The sequence below is a fragment of the Somniosus microcephalus genome, chromosome 31 (assembly GCF_052327205.1).
Source record: "Somniosus microcephalus isolate GS21.2 chromosome 31, FLI_Smic_1.0, whole genome shotgun sequence".
NCBI classification, from domain to species: Eukaryota; Metazoa; Chordata; class Chondrichthyes; order Squaliformes; family Somniosidae; genus Somniosus; species Somniosus microcephalus.
The window spans coordinates 33,095,187-33,120,739 of record NC_141017.1 but is presented as its reverse complement, the minus strand read 5'-3'; the positions used below and the strand labels follow the sequence as shown (position 1 = coordinate 33,120,739).

Sequence of the window (25,553 nt, the reverse complement as noted above, 5' to 3'; positions counted from 1 at the left end):
TTGATCCCTTTAGCCTTAAGAAATATATCCAACTCCTTCTTGAATATATTTAATGAATTGGCCTCTACTGCCTTCTGTGGTAGAGAATTCCACAGGTTCACCACTCTCTGGGTGAAGAAATTCCTCCTCATCTCTGTCCTAAATGGCTTACCCCTTATCCTTAGACTGTGACCCCTGGTTCTGGACTCCCCAACCATCGGGAACATCCTTCCAGCATCTAGTCTGTCTAGTCCTGTCAGAATTTTATAAGTTACAATGAGATCCCCTCTCATTCTTCTAAACTCCAGCGAGTATAAGCCCAATCGACCCAATCTCTCCTCATACGTCAATCCTGCCGTCCCAGGTATCAGTCTGATGAATCTTCGCTGCACTCCCTCCATGGCAAGAACATCCTTCCTCAGATAAGGCGACCAAAACTGCACACACTACTCAAGGTAGCCACTTGTGTGCACCTCTGGCCAATTTTTGGTGACTTCTTTTCAAGGCCTGGCACTTTTAATGCAGGCATTAACCCATTTAAAATAAATGGTTAAGTACATTCGTTAAAATAATTGGTCGAGAAACGTCGTACAAATGGTGATGTAAAAAGACTACTGAGCACTTGGTTTGAGTATAAAACAAGGCTTTAATCAACTGTTTCACAACCATGAGATTCTAGTTACATCACTAGTTCCTGGTTACAGAAACATCCTGAGCAAGCTGGGCCCACGCCCGAGTATTTATACTCCTTGGACGGCGCCACCAGCTGGCCGCCCAGTGTTACTTCATGAGTCATGATAAGATTCATGACAAATGGGCTAAGCGTTTATCCACCAGAAGCATCAACAGTAATTTCCACTACTAAATGTTTAGAAAAACATCAAGATTTACTTACCTTATTCTGTGTTAATTTATTTTTCTTATTCAAAATGAACACTGCTTTATCCACAGCAACTAGGCCAACTCTTGCCCCGGGGTCCCCTGTGAGCTTCAGTTTAAACTGCTTGCCAGGTTTGTAAATCTTCTTGTCATCATTCTCATTTGCGGCAGACACTCTCAGCTGTAAAGAAATGCATGTTAGTCTGAAAATAGCCACAAATATCAGATTACTGTCGAAGTGTGCATCACATCACTGCAGACTGCTGTAAAATTAGGCTTTGCCTACTAAAATTATAGAATAATAGAATGATACAGCTTCATTCATTTGAAAGGGCTATCCAATTCGTCCTACTCCCCCTGCTCTTTCCCCAGGGACCTGCAAATACAGGAAACTTTCTGGTATCCGGCACGGACGGGACCGAGCTGGTGCCGGCCCATCAAAAATGCCGGAGAACCGAGCGTTATAGTTAAAAGATACGGAGCTTCTGAGCTCCATCTAAAGCAACAAACCCTGTTGCTTAGCAACAGCTTCAGAACAATCAGCTCAGCTTGCAAGCGTCTCTGTAGCTTAGCAACAGCTTCAGCTAGACGCTTGCACAGCCACAAATGAGTAAAAAAAATAGCTAAAAGTAAAAAAAGTTATCTGAACCGACTCCTGAATTTTGCCGGTGGATAGAGCGTTCCGGTTATTTAGTGGCCGGTTAATCGAAAGTTTCCTGTATTTTCCCTTCAAATGTTTACCCAATTCCCTTTTGAAAGTTATCACTGAATCTGCTTCCACCGCCCTTTCAGGCAGTGCTACTTAGTACTTCTTGGCATTTAATTCCATAGTACGGGAATACGAGCACTAAGTGCAGTGAAAATAGCTATTTCTTGTCATTAGATCATTTTCAACAGTCTGCACATCCCAAGGCTGCTGCTGGTTCAGTGGAACTTCTGATTGTGCTTCATTTTCAGCTGACGTACTGTGATCCTGGAATGAGTAATCACATGACAGTAATAACGCTATAAAGATATCAGGAGGAGCGTTGTTAACTTTAAACTAATAAACAATTGCCTAAAATATAAAAATCTGCATGCATAAAAATTAAAAAAAACACTGCAGATGTTCAAAATTCTGAGGGGTTTTGATCGAGTAGATAGGGAAAAACCTGTACAGGCAGGAGGGTCGGTAACCAGAGGACACAGATTTAAGATACTTGTCAAAAAAGCCAGCGGGGAGATGAGGATTTTTTTTACGCAGCGAGTTGTTATGATGTAGAATACACTGCCTCAAAAGGGTGGTGGAAGCAGATTCAACTTTCAAAACGGAATTTGCAGGGCTCTGGGGAAAGAGCAGGGGGGAGTGGGACTAATTGGAGAGCTCTTTCAAAGAGCTGGCACAGGCACGATGGGCCAAATGGCCTCCTTCTGTGCTCTACGATTCAATGAACTGTGCTCAATGTGTTTTTCCTCCCTATTTTCTCTGCACTTTTTATCTTATTTTTCTCAACATTTCTCTTCCTTTTTAAAGCTCATGGGCCTAAAAATTCGGTTGCTTTGCGTCTCCCATTAGCGAGGGCGCTAACGGGACTCAAAGCAACTCGCGCGCAGCACCGCCAACGCCTCCCACGAAATTCAGCGGGAGGTTAGTGGCAGCGGTAACCGTTAGCGCCCCGCGGCGCTGCGCCGCCGGTGATGACGTCATCGCCGTGCACAGCGCCCCGCTCGCGCCCCAGCCGCGATCTTCGGTAGCGGTCCCTGACTTACCACCGGACGCTATGTCCAACAGGGTCAGGGGGGCGTACCTGCGGCCAGGGCGGCGCTAATTAAAGGGGAGGTGCCGGGCGGACATTTTTGTTGCTGGCCGCCTGCCAGCACATGCCCCTTCTGCCGTCCCCGGCCTCCACTGCAGCAACCCCCCCGCCACAGAGTGCCGGCTGCGCTCCGTGAGCCCGGCATTACTCTTGAGTGCCGGGCTCTTTTGCCAGCACTCCGATCCCAGCGGAGCCCCGGGTCGCGCTGCGCAAGGCCCCACCCCTTTAAGAAGGGGAGGAAGGCCTGCAGTACCGCAGCGCGTAGCACCACGATATTCACTCGCAGCGCCCCAAGAGGGAGGCGGGGCACTTCCAGTAGCACCCCGCTTCCTTCTAGGGGCGCTACCGATGAATTTCGGCCGCGGGGGTGCTAATTTTTTCAGGGCACTAAAAGTAGTGCCCCGGCGAAGTTAGTGCCCCAAAGGAGGTGCGACTCAAATTTTCACCCAAAATGTTTTCCTTATGCCTCAAAAACATATCCATTCTTTATAGATAATCTTTTTTGATGGTTGGAAAGAAAACAAAAAAACTACAATAACAGCCGTTACTGTTGACATACTGCTTCTTAGAGCTGTTGTTTGTCTTTAAGGCGTTCATAACCAAAAGCACAATCGGTGACATATTTATAGAAATTCATCATTTCCCTGAAATAAAAGCTTTTAAGAATTCAATCTCCAGTTTGGAAAATTTTCCACATTGACGGGTAGATGTCAGTACAGGAATCTCTCTTTTTACCGGCACCTAAATAACCGGAAATCTCTGTTAACCGGCAAAATTCAGGAGTAGGTTCAGGTAAGTTTTACTTCATATTAGTGGCCGTGTAACCAGGGTTCTTGCACCTGTGGCCGTGTAACCGGGGTTCCTGCACCTGTGGCCGTGCAACAGGGACTCCTGGATCTGTGGCCGTGTATGGGGCTCTCATACCTTGGTAAGTATACCTCTCTGTAATCCGGACTTTTTGATCAACAGGTTCCACGCCGGTCCCGTCGGTGCCGGATAAAAAAGAGTTTCCTGTATCATAGCTATGGTGGATGGCTTAGCTGGGGGAGGTTGAGCTAGTTCTGGTGCACAAATCTTCAGCACTTAATGTTACATGGAGTCAACCAAATTATCTGAACATTGACATCCATGATGCTGAGAACCTTGGGAAGAGGTCAAGTACAATTTGGTCACTTGGAACTTTTGGTTGAAGATGCTTGAAAACACTTCAGTCTCATTAAAATGTTTTAAAAATGAGAACGCACGTAGCACTACCTGCAAGATTATCGTATTCAGTAAACACAACAAAGAGCCTTATTGTTATGGTACACAGGTTACACCATTGTTTAACTAGATACTGAGTAAAGGAACTTACCAGATCATAGGGGACACGGGGTCCACTTACAGCAGTAACCAGTGACGCTGAATTTGAGGAAATATCCACTGTATACCCATAAATTTGTAACAGGACCCACACTGCCCCATGTTATACACAGCTGCACGTTGGTATCCAAATAATACTGAGCATTGCATTGGGCTGGATTTTCATTCAGAAGTCAGGAAGGAGGCGGGACTACAACTTTCGGGGTTGTAGTCCCGCCTCCATCGAGGTGCGGCCAATCCACGCAATTTCCACTTGATTGACCTTGTTGAGCCCGCCCAGCGGGCTCAGCAGGCCAATTAAGGGCCACCCGGCAACAGGTGACATCACAGACTGAAATTTCATCTGTCAAGACATGTTGACAGATGAAATATCAGTGTTTCACAGCTGCTTGAAGCTGGCAAACACTGACAGTCTTACTTCTAACCTGAGTCCCTCTACGCAGACTCAGTTAGAAATCTCACCGGCACTGAAAGCTGCAGGCTGTCACTTTTGACAGATCGCGGCCATTCTGCTTTCTGTGCCGGTTAGATGATGGACTCCCGAAGCCTAGAGGAAGGAAGGCTGTAAAGGTAAGTACAGGTAATTTAAACTTCTTTACACACTTTAGACACACCAAACACACTTACCTTTGCACTCATGCACCCATCACTCACCTGAACACCGACATCTCCACCCCTCCAAGTCCTTCAACCCGACGGCCCGACTCCTCTAACTTGGCGTGGTTTGGAGCCGTCGGGAATCCCACACAACAACCTTCAAAATAGGGATTAGGCTAAAAACTGCCTGTTAACTACCTGTTAACAGGCAGTTAATTGGCACTAATCCCCTTCCCGCCTCGGGTCGGCGGGTCCAGTGCGGGGCGGGTACCCGCCTCCTTTGAAACTTACATGGAGGCGGGTTTTGGGCGGGATGGTGTCGGGACCCCCGAATTTGGGATTTTAGCCCCCCGCACGCCTAAAAGCCCACCTCACGGCACACTGAAAATCGACCCCATAGTATATGCTTCTGTCCTTGTAAAATAGCTATCCTCCAACCTACAGTGAGCAGATATTAGTCCGCTAGCATTACAAATTTTGTTCCCAGCAGATGCTCCTAGGGCTCTGAGCCTAATTTTTTTCTGAACCTCCATCCAGCCTATCTGACACAGACTTACATTTGAGCACCAGTTCTGATAGTAAAATGTTTCACAGTTTCCCACTCCAAACAAAACAAAACAGAAATACTTACTGTTCCCATACATGTGTCTTTCACGTCAATCCACACAGAATCGGCAACCATTTCTACTTGAGATCCCTTTGTTACATAGTAATAAACCAGCAATCTGAATGATGGTATTAGGTCAGGAGTAATTGGAACTAACAAGGTCACCACGATTTGACCTTTCTCTCTCAATTGTCGTCCAGCTCTCACGATCTTTCCTTTGTTTATCAGCTGACGGAGTAAAAGAAAAGAAATTAAGGAATAAAAGTAGGAGTTTCTAGAATAAACAATTTTGAAGAGATGTAGATATATATGGAGAAAAGGTCTGTTGACAGATTTCACTGATCTCACCAAGTGAAATAATCGTGAACGTGAACAAAACACTGACCACTAAACATCTGCATAAAAACCATAGACATAATTTTATCACAGTGTGGCGGTACCACTGGTTGTCCCTTACATTGAGACACATAATTCCCTTTAACTTACCTTTTGGGGCCGTTGCCCTTTTAACTTACCTGTTGGGGCCATTGCCCCTTTAAGACGCGCCCTAGCGCGCTGACGTCACGTCCGTGCACCGGCACAGCCCGGCCTAGCGTCTTCGGCCTCAACGGCCAGCCGACAGGAGCGACGCGATCTTCCGCTCCTGCAGCACGCACTGGCACAGCCCGGCCTCCCGGCTTCGGCCTCAACGGCCAGCGACGCAACGACGCGCATCACGTGACGCCCTAAGCGCGGGAAACGCGAACAACGTGATGGCGTCACAACACAAACGCGATGACGTCATCACACTCCCCACAGGACTGCGAACTCAGTCCTCGTGGAGTCCCCGCTGGGACAAGACCTACGCCACGGTGCTCCTACAGTCAACCATCTTACCTGCTATCTTACCTGCTGTAATTAGCCTGTTCCTGTAAATAAACAACTTATTTATAGTTCGTCAAAATCAAACTCTCTTATTTAGTGGCGATCTACACGAACCGCTACAACAGCATCTTTAAATTAAAAAAATTCTGAGCATGTATTGAAGAATAATGGGTAGCCATGCATGCTAGAGCAGGGAACTGAGCACAGGCAGGTCAACTTAGGGATACAACTGTGTTTTTGAATAGCTCAAAGACTTTGCACTCTCTGAGAAGGGCTACAGTGGCGTTTTCATGAGGGCAGTACGTACTCTTCACAGAATGTCAGGACTCCTGTTGCCCTGGTCTGCCATTTCTCATTTTCCACTAGTTTTTAGAGATCTCCAACAGATTCTCCACCTGACCACCAAGTACACCTTTGTCATCAAATCACCGACTCCATCCCCCTCCCGGCAACTATCTCAAGCTGAACCAGGCTTTGCAATCTCAGCTCCTATTCAACCCCAAGATAGTCTTCTAACCCTCTCCATCACAAAGAGCCCTACTTCCACCTCTAACATAGAAAGAAGAATGTATTTGCATTCATATAGCGCCTTCCACAACCAATGAAGTTCTTTTGAACTGCAGTCACTATTGTATATTATATAGGAAAATATTGCAGCCAATTTGCAACACAGGAAGGACCCACTAATAGCAATGAGATGTGACCAGATAATCTGTTTTAGTGATGTTAGTTGAGGGATAAATATTGGCCAGGACACCCCAGTGCAGCAGTGGCACAGATTACTTTTTGTGGAGCACTCCTGCTCCGTCTAGACGAACAGAAATAAGTAAGTACTTAACTTTGGACCGCTAGGTGAATCGGTGCAGAGTATAGAGAGAAACATCTTCCGCTGGTGGGGCCGTCTAAGGCAAGGGGACTTTACCTTGAAAAATTCTTGGCAAGTAAAATCAAGGAAAGCCCAAAGATGTTTTATAAATATATTAAGAGTAAGAGGATAACTAAAGAAAGGGTAGGGCCTATTAGAGATCATGAGGGTAATCTGTGTGTGGCAGCGGGAGACGTCGGTAGGGTTCGTAATGAATACTTTGCGTCTGTTTTCACAAAGGAGAGGGGCGAAGCAGACATTGCTATCGGGGGGGGGGGGAGGAGTGTGAAATATTAGATGAAATAAACATAGTGAGAGAGGAAGTATTAAGGGGTTTAGCAGCTTTAAAAATGGTAAATCCCCAGGCCCGGATGAAATGTATCCCAGGCTGTTAAGTGAAGCAAAAGAGGAAATAGCAGAGGCCCTGACCACCATTTTTCAATCCTCTCTGGCTTCAGGTGTGGTGCCAGAGGACTGCTAATGTGGTACCCTTATTTAAAAAGGGAGAAAAGGATAGACTGAGTAATTACAGGCCAGTCAGCCTAATCTTGGTGGTGGGAAAATTATTGGAAAGAATTCTGAAGGACAGGATAAATCTTCATTTAGAAAGACACGGATTAATCAAGGATAGTCAGCATGGATTTGTTAAGGGAAGGTCGTGTCCGACAAACTTGATTGAATTTTTTGAGGAGGTAACAAGGAGGGTAGATGAGGGTAGTGCATTTGATGTAGTGTATATGGACTTCAGCAAGGCTTTTGATAAGGTTCCACATGGCAGACTAGTCACGAAGTTAAAAGCCCATGGGATCCAGGGCAAAGTGTCAAGTTGGATTCAAAACTGGCTCGGAGACAGGAAGCAGAGGGTAATGGTTGATGGGTGTTTTTGTGACTGGAAGGCTGTTTCCAGTGGGGTTCCGCAGGGCTCAGTACTAGGTCCCTTGCTTTTTGTGGCATATATCAATGATCTTGACTTGAATATAGGGGGTATGATTAAGAAGTTTGCAGATGATACTAAAATCGGCTGTGCGGTTGACACTGAAGAAGGAAGCTGTAGACTGCAGGAAGATATCAATAAATTGGTCAAGTGGGCAGAACAGTGGCAAATGGAGTTCAATCCGGAGAAGTGTGAGGTAATGCATTTGGGGAGGGCTAACAAGGAAATGGAATACACATTAAATGGTAGGACACTGAGTAGTGTAGAGGAACAAAGGGACCTTGGCGTGCATGTCCACAGATCCCTGAAGGTAGCAGGCCAAGTAGATAAGGTGGTTAAGAAGACATACGGAATGCTTGCCTTTATTAGCCGTGGCGTAGAATACAAGAGCAGGGGGGTTATGCTTCAACTGTATAAAACACTAGTTAGGCCTCAGCTAGAGTACTGCGTGCAGTTCTGGTCACCACATTACAGGAAAGATGTGATTGCACTAGAGAGGGTACAGAGGAGATTTACAAGGATGTTGCTGGGAGTAGAGAATCTTAGCTATGAGGAAAGACTGGATAGGCTGGGTCTGTTTTCCTTGGAACAGAGGAGGCTGAGGGGAGACCTTATTGAGGTGTATAAAATTATGAGGGGCATAGATAAAGTGGATAGAAAGGACCTATTTCCCTCAGCAGAGGGGTCAAAAACCAGGGGCACAGATTTAAAGTAATTGGTGGAAGGTTTAAAGGGGATTTGAGGGGACATTTCTTCACCCAGAGGGTTGTGGGGGTCTGGAACTCACTGCAGGAGCCCTAACCACATTTAAAAAGTACTTGGATGTGCACTTGGGATGCTGTAACCTGCAGGGCTACGGACCAAGAGCTGGGAAGTGGGATTAGGCTGGAGAGCTCTTTGCTGGCTGGCGCGGACACGATGGGCCGAAATGGCCTCCTTCCGTGCTGTAACTTTCTAATGATTCTATGATCAGAGCCAAGCCATTCAGGATAGAAGTTAGGAAAGACCTCTTCACACAAAGGGTGGTAGAAGTGTGGAACTCTCTGCCACAAAAAGCAGTAGATGCTCAATTAATCATTTAAAATCTGACATCAATAGATTTTTGCTAGCCAAGGGTAATAAGGGATATGGGGCCAAGTTGGGTAAATGGAGTTAGGATACAGATCGGCCATGATCTCACTGAATGGCGGAACAGGCTCGAGGGGTTAATCCTGTTCCTATGTTCCCATGAGCAGCGCACGCTCTGCTCAGTTGAGTCCTAAAATCACAACTGAAATCCAATAAATGTCACAGGACCCCGATGTGCATACGAAATGGACGCACCGCCTGACTCAGGCAGGGGCCGCGGACGCCTAGTCTAGGCCCCTCGGAAAATAGCGTTGGCCGCGCTGTCAGCAGCAAGTCATTCCCCACCGTGTTCCAGGGCGCTACCGCCCGTTCCGCATCTGGCGGACGAGCCCACACGCGGGGAACAGAACCGGTCAGAGCTGAGCTGTGTTAGAGAAAAAATATGCTGGTGCTTTGATTAAGGAATTCAGGGAGGAATCTCACATGCTTTTATATTCCTGGAAGGTTTTTAAAAAAAAAACATTTTTTTCAGCTTCCCTCAGGAGATTCAGCAAAGTTAGTAAAATCCATGAGTGAGAAGTGTACATGGTCTGATGGAAGGAATGGCCTCAGTGGTTAGAATGACCTCATCTCATTCCACAGTTTGCATTTTTACTGAAGCTGATAGAGTCCTTGAACTGCTTCTTTAAGAATGTCAGAATAATAAGACATGACTGGCGTACAGATAAACATACCATGTAGGTGAAGTATTTGATCTGGTCCTGGATTCCTACATTGTCATTTCGGAGATTCAGCTGAACTACTAAATTATTTCCTGGAATTAGTTCTGTTTGTTGAATACCAATGTGCAAGTAATTTTTTGAACCATCTTTTGTCCTATATGGTGCTGCCACCATTCTGACAGAGGCCTGCCGATGTTTGGCAATGTTGTCAACATTTGTTTCAACCTATAAGTAGAAAGAAAAACAAACGGGAAAGTTAAACTCAGGCCATTGAGTAAATGCCAATCTTACACTTGTCTTTACTAAGCAACATTTGTGGTACAATGTCGTTTTACAAGTCAATTAGTCGGATTGAACAAACAGCAAACATTTACGAGAGTGAGGTCAATTTCTTATATCAGATGTAAAATCAGGAGGAGGTGGGTGAGATAGGATTTGCAGCCTCCAAGATATCTGTGCTCCTCCGATTCTGGCCTCTTGCTCAATCCTGATTTTCCTCGCTCCATCGTTGGCGGCCGTGCCTTCAGCTCTGGAATTCCCTCTCTAAACCTCTCCGCCTCTCTATTTCTCTTTCCTTCTTTAAGATGCCCCTTAAAACCTACCTCTCTGACCAAGCTTTTGGTCATCTGCCCTAATATCTCCTCATGTGGCTCGCTGTCAATTTTTGTTTGAAAAAATGCTGCTGTGAAGAGCCTTGGGACGTTTTACTACATTAAAGGTGCTAGATAAATGAAAGATGTTGTTGTTGTTGGCTGCCTGAATCAGAGGAAGAACTTGCATTTCTATAGCGCCTTTCACGACCTCAGGACATCCCAAATGCTTTACAGCCAATGAAACATAGAAACATTGAAGATAGGAGCAGGAGTCGGCCATTCGGCCCCTCGAGCCTGCTCCGCCATTCAATGAGATCATGGCTGATCATCCAAATTCAGTACCCAGTCCCTGCCTTCTCCCCACATCCCTTGATCCCTTTAGCCTTAAGAAATATATCCAACTCCTTCTTGAATATATTTAATGAATTGGCCTCCACTGCCTTCTGTGGTAGAGAATTCCACAGGTTCACCACTCTCTGGGTGAAGAAATTCCTCCTCATCTCCGTCCTAAATGGCTTACCCCTTATCCTTAGACTGTGACCCCTGGTTCTGGACTCCCCCGCCATCGGGAACATCCTTCCTGCATTTAGTCTGTCTAGTCCTGTTAGAATTTTATAAGTTTCAATGAGATCCCCTCTCATTCTTCTAAACTCCAGCGAGTAGAAGCCCAATCGACCCAATCTCTCCTCATACGTCATTCCTGCCATCCCAGGTATCAGTCTGGTGAATCTTCCCTCCATGGCAAGAACATCCTTCCTCAGATAAGGCGACCAAAACTGCACACAATACTCAAGATAGCCACTTGTGTGCACCTCTGGCCAATGCTTGGCGACTTCTTTTCAAGCCCTGGCCCTTTTAATGCAGGCATTAACCCATTTAAAATAAATGGTTAAGTACATTCTTTAAAACTCTTTGATTTGTTCTTGTTTTAGACAATTGGATATTAGATTGGTAACTTAACAGATTAAATTTCATGTCATGAAATCACCAAAGTATGACACTTTCAAATGTGATGCCATTGAAAGGTGTGACACAACGGACATGTGCTAGACCCAAGACTTTTATTTCTACATAAATTGTCACAAATTGCAAGACTAAATGGAACAAAATAAGTTCCATGCATAGGAAATGATTCACGAACCCAAGTGACATGTATTATTTTTCTATATTCAATATTACACAATGTCATTCTGAATTTTTTTTTTTTTATTCGTTTTTGGGATGTGGGCATCGCTGGCAAGGCCGGCATTTATTGCCCATCCCCAGTTGCCCTCGAGAAGGTGGTGGTGAGCCGCCTTCTTGAACCGCTGCAGTCCGTGTGGTGAAGGTGCTCCCACAGTGCTGTTAGGGAGGGAGTTCCAGGATTTTGACCCAGCGACGATGAAGGATCGGCCGATATATTTCTAAGTCAGGATGGTGTGTGACTTGGAGGGGAACTTGGAGGTGGTGGTGTTCCCATGCACCTGCTGCCCTTGTCCTTCTAGGTCACGGGTTTGGGAGGTGCTGCCGAAGAAGCCTTGGCGAGTTGCTGCAGTGCAAGTTGTAGATGGTACACACTGCAGCCACGGTGCGCCGGTGGTGGAGGGAGTGAATGTTTAAGGTGGTGGATGGGGTGCCAATCAAGCGGGCTTCTTTGTCCTGGATGGTGTTGAGCTTCTTGAGTGTTGTTGGAGCTGCACTCATCCAGGCAAGTGGAGAGTATTCAATCACACTCCTTATTTGTGCCTTGTAGATGGTGGGAAGGTTTTGGGGAGTCAGGAGGTGAGACATTCGCCACAGAATACCTAGCCTCTGATCTGCTCTTGTTGCCACAGTATTTATGTGGCTGGTCCAGTTAAGTTTCTCGTCAATGGTGACCCCCCAGGATGTGGATGGTGGGGGATTCGGCGATGGTAATGCCACTGAATGTCAAGGGGAGGTGGTTAGACTCTCGCTTGTTGGAGATAGTCATTGCCTGGCACTTCTGTGGTGCGAATGTTACCTACCACTTATCAGCCCAAACCTGAACGTCGTTCAGGTCTTGTTGCATGTGGTAATGGACTGCTTCATTATCTGAGGTGCTATGAATGGCGCTGAACACTGTGAAGTCATCAGCGAACATCCCTATTTCTGACCTTATGTTGGAGGGAAGGTCATTGAGGAAGCAGCTGAAGATGGTTGGGCCTAGGACACTGCCCTGAGGAACTCCTGCAGCAATGTCCTGGGGCTGTGATGATTGACCTTCAACCACCACAACCATCTTCCTTTGTGCTAGGTATGACTCCAGCCAGTGGAGCGTTTTCCCCCTGATTCCCATTGACTTCAGTTTTACTGGGGCTCCTTGATGCCAATTCTGAATGCAAGTAAACTCCTTTAAAGTAAATCCTATCTCAATACAGGAAACTCTCTTTTTACCGGCACCTAAATAACCAGAAATCTCTCTTAACCGGCAAAATTCAGGAGTAGGTTCAGATAAGTTTTACTTCATATTAGTGGCCGTGTAACTGGGGTTCCTGTACCTGTTGCCATGCAACAGTGATGCCTGGATCTGTGGCCGTGTACAGGGCTCTCGTACCTTAGTAAGTATACCTCTCTGTAATCCGGACTTTTTGATCAACCGGCACCACGCCGGTCCCGTCGGTGCCGAATAAAAAAGAGTTTCCTGTCGTTATTTTTTGTTAAATCGTTCGTGGTGAAAAAGGTTATAAAGCTATGAATATAGGTTGTTCTCCTCAGAGCAGAGAATGTTAAGGGGAGATTTAATAGAAGTGTTCAAAATTATGAAGTATTTTGATCGAGTAAATAAGGAGAAACTGTTTCCAGTGGCAGGAGGGTCGGTAACCAGAGGACACAGAGTTAAAGTAATTGGCAAAAGAAACAGAAGCGAGATGAAGAGAATTTTTTCTGCACAGTGAGTTATGATGATGTGGAATGCGCTGCCTGAAAGGGTAGTGGAGCCAGATTCAATAGTACCTTTCAATGGGGAACTTGATAAATACTTGACGGGAAATCATTTAAAGGGCTGTGGGGAAAGTGCAGGGGAGTTGGACAAATTGGAGAGCTCTTTGAAAGAGTTGGCACAGGCACGACGGGCCGAATGGCCTCCTTCTGTGCTCTATTATTCCATGACTCTATATTAAATGACATATTGCTCACGTTTACGTGTAGATTTTGTGGTTCTCCAGCCGTATTTATCGTCATTCTGGCAATTCCGTCCTTTTGGGTTTTCGAATTGCTCACTCCATCGTTGGCTGTCACAGGGATTCCATTGGCTGGCGATCCATCTGGATTCGTTACATAGACCTCAGATAATAAAGAACAAGAAAAGAATAATTATCCGATTCCTCACAGATCAAAGTTGGATGGTTAAGGAATAGAAAGAAACATAGAAACATAGAAGATAGGAGCAGGAGTAGGCCATTCGGCCCCTCGAGCCTGCTCCGCCATTCAATGCGATCATGGCTAATCATCCAAATTCAATACCCTGTCCCTGCTTTCTCCCCATACCCCTTGATCCCTTTAGCCTTAAGAAATATATCCAACTCCTTCTTGAATATATTTAATGAATTGGCTTCTACTGCCTTCTGTGGTAGAGAATTCCACAGGTTCACCACTCTCTGGGTGAAGAAATTCCTCCTCATCTCAGTCCTAAATGGCCTACCCCTTATCCTTAGACTGTGACCCCTGGTTCTGGACTCCCCGGCCATCGGGAACATCCTTCCTGCATCTAGTCTGTCCAGTCCTGTCAGAATTTTATAAGTTTCAATGAGATCCCCTCTCATTCTTCTAAACTCCAGTGAGTACAAGCCCAATCGACCCAACCTCTCCTCATACGTCATTCCTGCCATCCCAGGTATCAGCCTGGTGAATCTTCGCTGAACTCCTTCCATGGCAAGAACATCCTTCCTCAGATAAGGCGACCAAAACTGCACACAATACTCAAGATCTGGTCTCACCAAGGCCCTGTACAACTGCAGCAAGACATCCTTGTTCCTGTACTCAAACCCTCTCGCTACGAAGGCCAACATACCATTTGCCTTCTTAACCGCCTGCTGCACCTGCATGCTTACCTTCAGCGACTGGTGCACAAGGACGCCCAGGTCTCGTTGCACTTCCCCTTCTCCCAATCTATTGCCATTCAGATAATAATCTGCCTTCCTGTTTTTGCCACCAAAGTGGATAACCTCGCATTTATCCACGTTATATTGCATCTGCCATGCTTCTGCCCAATCACCCAAACATTCCAAATCATACTGGAGTTTCTCGGCATCCTCCTCACAGCACACACGCCCACCCAGCTTTGTTTCGTCTGCAAACTTGGAGATATTACATCTAGTTCCCTCATCCAGATCATTAATATATATTGTGAAAGAAAAGTAGGAAAGACAAAGGAAATGGAAATATTCGTACCATAAGATCAAATGGCATTCCGGGCTTGAAATACTTGGATGTTTTTTTGAACACTATGGTATATGGAGAGGTGACTATTTTTATACCTGCTTTTTCTGCTTCTACGATGTCGCTACCTACAATAAATCAAAGAAATAGAAGTAAGGAAAAATGCATTAGGCACTTTACAAAACTGCAATAGTGAAATATTTCTGCTCTGGGCATGCTAAAAATGTAACACGAACATGGCCACTGATTTTCACAGAAAAATGCACAGAATCACAGAATAAAATCCACAACGAGATTAAAATCATTGAAATTACTTTAAAAAAAAACTATACTGAATAGTTTCATTGGTGTACATTAATCAGTTTCTTCGTAAATGAAATAGGGGAAAAATTCAGTATCGCTCCATTTGGGGCGCCATTATCGGCCGTGCGCAAAGTTTAGCGCCTGGCGCTAATTATCGCCTCCGACAGCAAACTTGGCTTTTATCGCCCCTGGAGGTGATTGGAGCGCTAAATCAGGCGCTTCACACCTGTCTTAAGGCGCAAAGGCCGAGGAGCGAGGCGCTACCTCAGAGCGCTGGCGAAGCAAGGAAGGGCAAATCACAATAAACCTGCAAAGTGCTGCTCAGTACCCAAAACTCCTTCACACAGCGTTGAATCTCTCCAGAAGTCTCTCTCTCTCTCAGAATGCGTGGTGCAAAAATGTCACCGACAAAAAAGGGCAGGAAGCGGTTGCCGTTAAATAGCGCTCCCCCAGTCCCTTTCTGACTGCAAAACGCTCCCCTCAACCTGTCGTTGCTAGCGGCAGGCGGTAAGGCAGGGGGCGCCACTCAATATCCGGTCCGGGGCGCTAACGGGACGTTGCGCACTCAACTGATGTCACAATCTGCCGGCGCAGGAGACCGTGGCGGGAGTGTTTAGCGCCACCGCAAAATGTCTAGTTAATTTCGCGAGCGGCGCAAACATCGCCGCGCCCGGGCGCTAGTTGCTTTGCGCCCCATTAGCGCCCTCTTAAGGCGCTAACAGGAGGCGCAGTCAACTGAATTTTTCCCCCAATATCTTTTAATATGATAAAACTTTTGAAACGTGTCTACATGCCAAAGGAAATGAGTGCTTTTGAAGGGCCTTCACAAACCAGCGCAATCGGCAGAATTTTAACCTGAGGGCAGGCACTGTTTTGTGGACGGGGCCTGATCTAGGCAAATTGAATCTTAAACCAGCGTAAAAGATCGCAGAAAACACAAATGCAACTGGTATTGGGCGTAATTTACTTAAGTTTAAATTTCCCCAATCTTTGGCACTGGTTCGGCAGATTCCGCCGGTATTACTGGCGTAAACGAGTGGAAACTCTACCCCAATCTAAAATAAAACTGTTGTGCCAGAGATAGATAGATTTGATATAAACACACATACACACGTATAAAAAGAAAAACTAAAGCAAGAAGTCAAACTTTCTTACATGGCTTCATATACAGTACTGGATTGTTCTTGAACTGCAATAAGATACACAATACTTACACACCTGTATGTGTGATAACAGTGGCAGTAACATAGATTGAACACCCAACAAGTTCACGAATGTCTGCAAAGCTAGTTTTCAAAGCTACACTCGTCAGCGAAGTTTCTCCATGCCCGTCTGTAATCTGAAAATTAAACAGTTTGGAGCAGTTTTGAAACCATTGATTTGCATTTACAATGATACCAGCTAATCTTCTATGGCATTGCTCATGGGAAAACATTTTAAGAACGATTTTTCTATTTCTCTCCTGTCTGTGTTACTTTCCATTTCCCTCTCTTGTTTTCTGTATATCTTCCACTCTGTCAGTGTCCCTTTCTTTTGCCTCTCTGTCTGACCATGTATTCTCAATTTCCCCATTGTGATCCTTTTTCCCCTATTTCTGATTACATTTCTTTTACTTTGTTGTTCAGGATTTCAATACCTTCGGTCGAACAGAATAAAGACAGCTACAATGTACTTTCTTGGAGTGGCTAACATCTCGTCCAGTGAACTCCTCAGGTCTGGGACTGCTATCAGCATCTTGACTCTACTGGACTGGAAACAATGGAGCAGGGACTTGGCTCAGATATTCTACTTGAGAAATGCAACAGTACAGTCTGGCCAATTACCTTCAGAAGGTAGGTTCATGATCTTATAATATGGCAAAATAGTCTTCTTCCTTCAGTGAATTATGTGCCTGAGGTCTGACGAAGGGCCTGCGTGTACAAGTGACATGGCCAGAACCAAGATCATGCATGAATACGAGGCTGGAAAATGGCATTGAGTTAATGAGTACAGTGTGTTAAGGCAACAATAGGCATCTGGAGGTAAGGATGTTGTAGCACAGTAACATAATTTGGGTGGACAGGAGTGAAATTTGGAGCACATTCTGGTTGTGCTCGGTCCCCAGCTCTTTTCCGTAGGATTTGTGGGCTGGCAAATAATGCACGCGCCCCAAGCGAGGGAAATAAGTCACACAACATACGTTCCATTATTTGACCTCTACCTTTTATGCTAATTACTTTGATTGCTGTCTATTGCCATCACTAATTAAAAGGCAGCAGGTGCCCTCTTCTTCAAGGGGCACAAACCATAAATTGCAAATTAAACAAATTTTAAAGGAAAATTAACAAATGAAGTTAAAATTTGGCATTTGGGCGTGATGAAGCACTCCAGTCCCTCCGATGCCCAAGTGTGCTGGTGGACACCACGTGCTCCATCTCCCGGGACACCCTGTGGGAACATAGCAATAACACCTTGCATCCAACATTACCAAGGGCCTCTGGGAAGATTTAAAATTTAAAAGGCTAGTTTTGGTGATCAATCGCAAAGCCCATGACTGAGAGCATTAAATAAAAAAACAATTTTTTGACGGGAGACTTCTTCCGGAAGGGTAGGAAGAGGCACGCAGTGCAGGAATCCAGGAGTGTGGCACTCTCAAACCGATATTCAACACTGAATACCAGTGAGGGTGACGACACCTCGAAGGAGTGCAGTCCCAAGCCTGGCACCATAAGACAAAGGACTTCACAGGGGGGGTACAGCAAAGTGTAGGAACGCGGTAGTAATTAGGGATTCGATAGTCAGGGAAGGACAGGCAGTTCTGTGACCGTTGACGTGTGACCCATGTGGTATGTTGCCTCCCTGCTGCTAGGGTGCGGGACATCATGGAGAAGATGCAGAACATTCTGCGGGGGAAAGGGAACAGCAAGAAGTCGTGGTCCATGTCCGAACCAATGACATAGGGAGGAACTAACTTGGCAGGGGGATGGGCACCAGCATATAGGAGTAGAAAAGAGGAATAAGGTGCATAAAAGAGTGAGTGTGTTGGATAGTACTAGAGAAGATAGTACTAGAGGCGGTAGTAGTACCATATTAGATAGGAGCAGACTAAGAAAGACTACGGAAAATTCCAAAATGGGTTTAGAATGCATGTACGTAAACGCACAAAGTGTGGTGAATAAGGTTGGTGAGCTACAGGCACAATTAGCTTTGTGGCAGTATGATGTGGCAATAACGGAAACGTGGCTTAAAAATGGTGAGGACTGGGCACTTAATATTCAATGGTATAAGGTGTTCAGAAAAGATAGGGAAGGAAAAAAGGGAGGTGGGGTGGCAGTGCTGATTAAGGAAAACATTGTAGTGTTGGAAAGGGAGGATGTTCTTGAGGGGACAAGGACAGAATCCATTTAGTTAAGAGTTGAGGAGCAAAAAGGGTATGAGCATGTTATTGGGGGTATTCTATAGGTCTCCAAATAGTGAGAGGGAGGTAGAGGGGGAAATGGCGGAGACCTGCAAGAGCTATAGCGTGGTGATATTGGGGGACTTTAATTACCCGAATGGCCTCCTTCAGTGTTGTACTATTGTATGATTCTATGAGTCATGAACCATGATCAGAGCCATGTCCCAGGTCACCCAGTAGCCAGCCAGTAACCTGACAGCCTACTCTGTGAAGCAAAGGCACCTGATGCTTTGCTTCTATGAAAAATTCATGTCGGAGAAGTGCTCCCTGAATACCTGCTGTGGGTGTGGCCTCCTGAGCAGTGCCCTCCTCCTCCCTTTTATCTCTGTTATCTTCCTTGCTGATTCCCCTCCTCTTCCCGCCACTAGACCACCCACGACTGCAGCCAAACTATTTAGAAGGCAGCCAAAACCATGCAACACCAGCAAGATCATCTTCTCAGCAGTCATAATTAATTTTCCACAGTCAGATAACTGGGCAAAAAAAATGCCCAGAAGTTAAGCAACAGCCTGAAATGACAAACCAGCAACTAATCTGTAAGTACTGCGAGAGCCCTTTAAATAGGGCTGCTAAAGGGTCCTTCCCGCCTGTTAGTGCGCAAGTTGTTGGGCGAGTTTATCACGTGGCGAGTCAGGCGCTGGCCATACCAATATCAAGAAAGGGTCCTCCAACAAGCGCAGGACACTAATTTGAAAAGTGTTTTCCATTGTTCCATCGTGTACCCTGCATGCCTACGGAGAAGCCCAATCCAATATGGCGGGCAGTGCAATTCCAGCTCATAATGAGAGCCCTCTTCCTGCCCGCCATATTGGACACTCATGCATCCATTTAGCACCGGAAAAATCGGCGCAGCACAATCAAATTTCTAGGCCCTGAATCCAAATCCTATAGTAGCTTACGGTTGTAAAAATTAAATACCTTTGCCATATAAAATGAACAGCTATTAACAAACCAAAATATGTATCCTTCACTATTAAAATGTTTCCTCATGAAGAAAGGGCTTTTACCTGCTGGTTAATTCTAAAGAACTCCACTACAACTTTAACTGAATTGGAACAAACCACAAATATTTTCTACTTCCTGAACATGTCAATATTTGGACATATCCTGGAGTTCTAATATTTTGGTAATCTTTGTGTTTTTTACTCACAGCTACTGATTGAAGTGATGCTGGGATGCTTATCTTTTCACCATCCTTCATTATTCCAAACAGAACAAATGCACGCCCGTAAACAGGTTTTCCATAAGTGAAACTAAAATGAAAAAACAGAGCTAAAACGTCACTGAAACAAACTCTCTAGAAAGCCTGTTCTCTGATAGAAGAATACCAACCTTGCGGTGATGGAAACATCCAATTTATTGTCATCAATGTAGAAAAAACGTTGTTCTGACTCTATGGTAACTTCAAAACTTGGTAGCACTAACAAAAACAAACCAAGTTAAAACAATATTTAAAATATTACAATTATTGCCACAGTCAAATCCAGACAGGTTTACAAGACTTTAAGAAATGAACTTATGGCACCTTATCATGTCCTCAGGATTTCCCAAAACGCTTTACAACCAATGGGTTACTTATTTTTTTTTAAGTCTAGTCACAAACAACATATCTTCTTCTTCTTAGGCAGTCCCTCGGAACCGAGGATGACTTGCTTAAAAATGAGTTCTCAGGTGACTGACGAGCCCAATGCGGGACCTACAGTCTCTGTCACAGGTGGGGCAGACGGTGGTTGAAGGGGCGGGTGGGTGGGGTGCTTGGGTTGACGTGCGCTCCTTGCACTGCCTGCGCTTGGCTTCCGCTTGCTCCCAGCGAAGAGACTCGAGGTGTTCGGCGCCTTCCCGGGTGCTTCTCCTCCACTTTGTGCGGTCTTGGGCCAGGGATTCATATGACTGTTATGTTGTTACATGCTGAAACATAGCAGCCAATTTGCACACAGCAAGGTCCCATAAACAGCAAAGGAGTGAACGGCCAGATAATGTTTTTGATGGTGTTAGTTGAGACAGGAATGTTGGCCAGGCAACCAAGAAAATTCCTCTGCATTTGTTTGGCTAGTTCTATAGAATCTTTCCCATCAATCCAAGCACGCAGACCTTGGTTTAACATCACATCTGATAGACAGCACCTCTGACAATACAGCACTACATCAGTACTGCCCCGAAGAGTTTGCCTAGATTATTGGGTAGAGTTCCCACATTGCGCACAATCTGGAAATTGCACGCAAAATGCGCTTGAAATTGCATTGGTTAGCTCACAGTTCAAATTTACATCAAAATTAATTTGCATAATCACAAAGGTAAAATCATCCATGAATCAGCACAGTCGAGCAGCATAATAGAGTGTAATAGTTCATTTTTTTTCTTTCCATTAAAAAGTATTCTTTGATGTATTTAAGAGTGGTAACCTGGTGCAGTTTTAATACAGCTGAAAATCAGCAAAATTAAACGTTTTTAATAAGCCTGTGAGTAACCCGATTTTAAATCACTGAAATTATTTTTTTTTAACTATACTGAACCATTTAATAGTTTCATTGGTGTACACTAATCAGTTTCTTAGTAAAAATTAATATTTTTTGACATGAAAAAACTTTTGAAACATGCCTGTGTGCCTAACAAGATGAGCGTAAGTTGAAGAGTCTTCCTGAACTAGCACAATCGGTGCAATCTCACAATGTCGACTGGGGGCACAGCCAGTCTCATGGGCGGGGCCTGATCCAATCAAATCAACTCTTGAGCCAGTGCAAAAGATCGCGGAAAACACAAACGCAAGTGGTTTTGGGTGTAACTCACGTATGCATATAATTCCCTGATCTTTTGTGCTGGATAGCGCTGGAATCTGGACGCAAAACTAGCGGAAACTCTACTCTTAGATGTTTAAGTCCATAATGGAACTAGAATCCGCAACCTTCTGAGGTCAGAGTGCAACCATTGAGCCAAGCTGAAACCATGTAGCGTTAATGTGCAGCATTATATCAGACAGGCTAAAAGGAAGTAAGAAATACATATTGGGGTGGAAATTGCAGTCGGAGGCTTGCCATGGGCGCGATTGCCTCCGAACTGCAAGAAAAGTGCGCACCTACCTGGTGCCTCTGGACCTTCGAACACCTGTGTAAAGGCCCGCGTATCCCAGGGGCGCACGCTGTTCGCAAGCGTCGCTGGGTTCACGTGGGCCGGCCCAACCAATCACAAAGGGGGAATCCTATTATGCTTATAGGGATTCCATTTATGTACAGAATCCCCATCCGCATAATAGGAATCCCCTAAAAAAGTTTCCCAGCACTTAAATAAAAATAAATCATCACATGTTCAAAATTAATTAAAATACAATTGAATTAAACATTTAAAACAAAAATGTAATCTTTTGAAAAATAAATTTAAACATTTTTAAAGGGGCCAAAAATAACCTAAACTAATTTTAACATTTTTTGAATGTTTAAATCATTTTTTTAAATGTATTTTAATATTTATTTAAACCCTTACGCTGATAAAAGAAGGCCTTACCAGGCGTAAGAGTTTGTGGGCATTCACTGGGCAGTAGCCCAACCCTGTGCCAGCGAAAGTGAATTCCCAGCGGATGGGTTATATGATCTGTCAAGCAGAATCTTGAGAGATCGCAAGTTCCAGATTTTCACGCATGCACATCACTTGCAGATACCCAGAACTTGCGGGGCACTTAGGACCGCGTACGCACATCGACCCCCCGGAAAATCCAGGCCAACAACAGCACTTTCAATAAGAGTCCACGAAAGCCGTCTCTGCAGCAGCTTAAGAACATAAAACTATTACAGTACAAAGGTTTCCTGGATGACTCAGCAGGTTTATCTCGTCAGCAGTTGAGACATAGGCCTCGGTTTTAACTGCCTCCGCCCGGCAGAAACCGGGCGTGTTGGGGCAGTTAAAATAAGGCCAGTCACTTACCCACTCTGATCCCGCTGCTTTCCCGCCATGTCCCGATCTTGAAGCATTAGACTGGGACACCACAGAAAGGCAGCAGGGTCCTTCTTTAAATATGTAGAATGGATGTGATGCTGTCAGAGACCCGAGCGGGAGAGCTGTGTCGACTACCCCGTCAGGCCATACCCGCTGTGAGCTGGATTGTGGGACAGTAGAGGCCCAGACAGGTAAGTGTGAACATTTTTATATTAGGCTTCCTTATGGGCCAGGAAGCAGAGAAAACTTTGATGAGAAATTGGTAAAACAAAGAAAATTACTTGTGGAAGGGGGAGGAAACATTGATCATGAAAAAAACATTTACCCCATAAAGACAACTTGTTTCACACACTATGTACAATCCATCCTATGATGGATCTACGCATCGAGGATGTTAAACTCTCGAGGTAAATTTTGCTGTAAATATTGATCCACCACAAATAGAATCCCCCACCAGGGCTAAAAGGATTAAATTATGAGGTCAGGTTGTGCAGACTAGGCTTGTAGTCCCTTGAGTACAGAAGATTAAACGATTATTTAATTGAGGTATTTAAGATGATTAAAGGAGCTGATAGGGTAGATAGAGAGAAATGATTTCTCCTAGTGGGAGAGTCCAGAACAAAGAGGCCTTAAAATTAGAGCTAGGCCGTTCAGGGGTGATGTCAGAAAGTACCTCTTCACACAAAGGGTAGTGGAAATCTGGAACCCACTCCCTCAAAATGTTGAGGCAGGGGGCGCCACTCAATATCCAGTCCGGGGCGCTAACAGGGCGTTGCGCACTCGACTGACGTCACAATCTGCCGGCGCAGGAGACCGTGGCGGTAGTGTTTAGCGCCGCCGCAAAATGTCTAGTTAATTTTGCGAGCGGCATAAACATCGCCGCGCCCGGGCGCTAGTTGCTTTGTGCCCCAATTGGCGCCCTCTTAAGGCGCTAATGGGAGGCGCAATCAACTGAATTTTTCCCCCTTTCTGTTTAATTTACATTTTAATGAAACCAGTTAGGGCAGAGAAATAGTAGATTGTTTTCCTCACCATATTCCTTGACTTCAAATTCAGTTGTGTAATTTACAAGGTTGCTCTCTTTGTAACTTGCAACAATCTTCCACAGTCCAATGCTGGAAAATATATCAGTTAAGTAATTTAATTTAAAACCATTGCTTTATATATTATAATATGTCAACTCTATGAATAATTACTATTTATAAATCTATTTTTAATCAAAAGATAGTTCCCATGAAGCTCTAGATAAAATGAACTGTCTTCGGGTTTTGTTTAAATCTTAAGATAATACCAAACAATAAAATCCCAAATCAACAATATGATTTGAATTATTAAAAGAATTATAGCAGACAAAGGGACAATTGTTGGGGGTGTATCATCTTCCTTTCATACCTTAATTACTGTGAGATTCTAAATGATACACATTGTTTGGTCCACATTACGTCAGTAACACAGATTGAGATAATTAATTGGCCATGATTTTAACTCCGGGTGGCTACCTGAATTGGAAACTCACCCGCTGCTGCAGAAATCAGGCACAAGCTATTTTAACTCCCGGGCTTCATTAACAGGCCACCGGTCCACTTCCCACCCACACCAACTGGCCTGTGGAAAACCACCTTCCAATATAAATGAGGTAGTGAGAGATTGGGCTCGAATTTCCAAGCCCCGTGGAGGCGGGTTTGGAGGCAGGAGTGGTGTGAAAATTGCAGAATCGGGGGGCAGGAACCCATCCCGCCCCCAACCCACCTCCGTGCCAATGTCCCAGGAGGCGGGTACCCGACCTGTGCTGGGTGCCGCCTCCCCAAGGCGGTAAAGGGATTAGTGCCAATTAACTGCCTGTTAACAGGTAGTTAACAGGCAGTTTTTAGCCTAATCCCTATTTTAAAGCTTGAAGTGTAGGCTTCCCGACGGCTCCGAACCACGCCAAGTTAGTGAGGCGGGCCGTGGGTCTGAAGGGGTTGGAGGGGTCGAGATGTCCGTTGTGCAGGTGAGTGATGGATGCATGTGTGCAGAGGTAAGTGTGTAAGGGAAGTGTAAAGTGTTTTAATAAGTTTTGCTTACCTTTACTTTCTCCTGCAGGCTTCCTTCCCTCAGGTCTCGGGAGTCCCTCAGCTCACCGGCACAGAAAGCAGAATGGCCGCTGAACTGTCAAAAGCTGCAGCCTCTGCTTTCTGGTCTGGAGAGATCTCTAACTGAGTCTGAGTAGAAGGACTCAAGTTAGAAGACAGATTGTCAGTGGTTGACAGCTTCACAGAGCTGTCAAATGCTGATTTTTCATCTGTCAAAAGCTCTTGACAGATGAAATGTCAATCACTGACGTCACCAGTAACCAGGTGTCCCTTAATTGGCCTGCTGAGCCTGCTGGGCGGGCTTAACAAGGTCAATCAAGGGAAAATAGCGTGGGTTGGCCACAAGTCGATGGAGGCGGGACTACAACCCAAAAAGTGGGAGTCCCGCCTCCATCACGTCCCCATTGATAAAATCCAGCCCATTGGGTTCAGGGGGAGTTTTGGGGAGGCCTTGTATTCAGGAAGCCAGGGGGAGGGCGTGGGGGGGGGGTCCGGGGCACGTAGGGACCAAAGGAACACTCTTTCTCCTTGTAGAGCCTCAATGGTAATGAAAACACTTACCTTTCTCAATCTCTTTGGAGACTCATCACCTTCTGCCCTGGGGTGGCCGAGCGGGAAAGCCACAGCAGCTTCCCCCGCTCAGGCCTGAGTTAAAACTGCAGACAGGCCCCCCAAAGACATCACTGGGAACCAACATGCATATGTAAAGAAGAACCCGGCCGGCTTTGTGTGGTTGTCCTCAAGCCTGCTCAGGAGAGCAGGTTAAAATTGCAAATGGCAGGATTCTGGCATCTCCAGGGCGGGTAAGTAATTTGGAGGGTTTTAGCTGCCTACCGGCCTGGGTTTGACCAAGTGGGTAGGGTTAAAATTGCTCCAATATCAAAGACAATGAAATGAAGCTCAACTGGCTTATCAATTTACCTCAACATACCCTTGACACACATTGTAACTTGAGGTATACTATAATTTTTAAAAGTGGAAGTTTGGGATCCAAATATATATTCAGTTTTCCCAAAGTTTCATAATGATTAAGCAGCAAATATGATTCACATGACTTGAATTAGCAACACTGTCCTGTACCATATATAACTGCAATGGTATCAAGGCATTAAAAGTGTATATGAAAAGAAACAGCATAATTTCTGTCTATTATACATTTGCCATAAAACAGA

General features: G+C 45.1%; 1 protein-coding gene across 1 annotated transcript in view; it reads right to left on the bottom strand.

Moving 5' to 3' along the window:
• LOC147097721 (complement C3-like) overlaps window positions 1-25,553 on the bottom strand; it is a 159,904-nt gene that overhangs the window by 111,680 nt on the left and 22,671 nt on the right. Inside the window, exons 6-14 of the mRNA XM_085971754.1 lie at window positions 23,342-23,424; window positions 19,715-19,802; window positions 19,533-19,635; window positions 16,165-16,285; window positions 14,656-14,771; window positions 13,402-13,548; window positions 9,686-9,898; window positions 5,245-5,448; window positions 875-1,039 (exon numbers count right to left, since the gene is read on the bottom strand). Coding sequence (XP_085827880.1) covers window positions 875-1,039; window positions 5,245-5,448; window positions 9,686-9,898; window positions 13,402-13,548; window positions 14,656-14,771; window positions 16,165-16,285; window positions 19,533-19,635; window positions 19,715-19,802; window positions 23,342-23,424 — 1,240 coding nt within the window. The remainder of the gene's footprint in view (window positions 1-874; window positions 1,040-5,244; window positions 5,449-9,685; window positions 9,899-13,401; window positions 13,549-14,655; window positions 14,772-16,164; window positions 16,286-19,532; window positions 19,636-19,714; window positions 19,803-23,341; window positions 23,425-25,553) is intronic.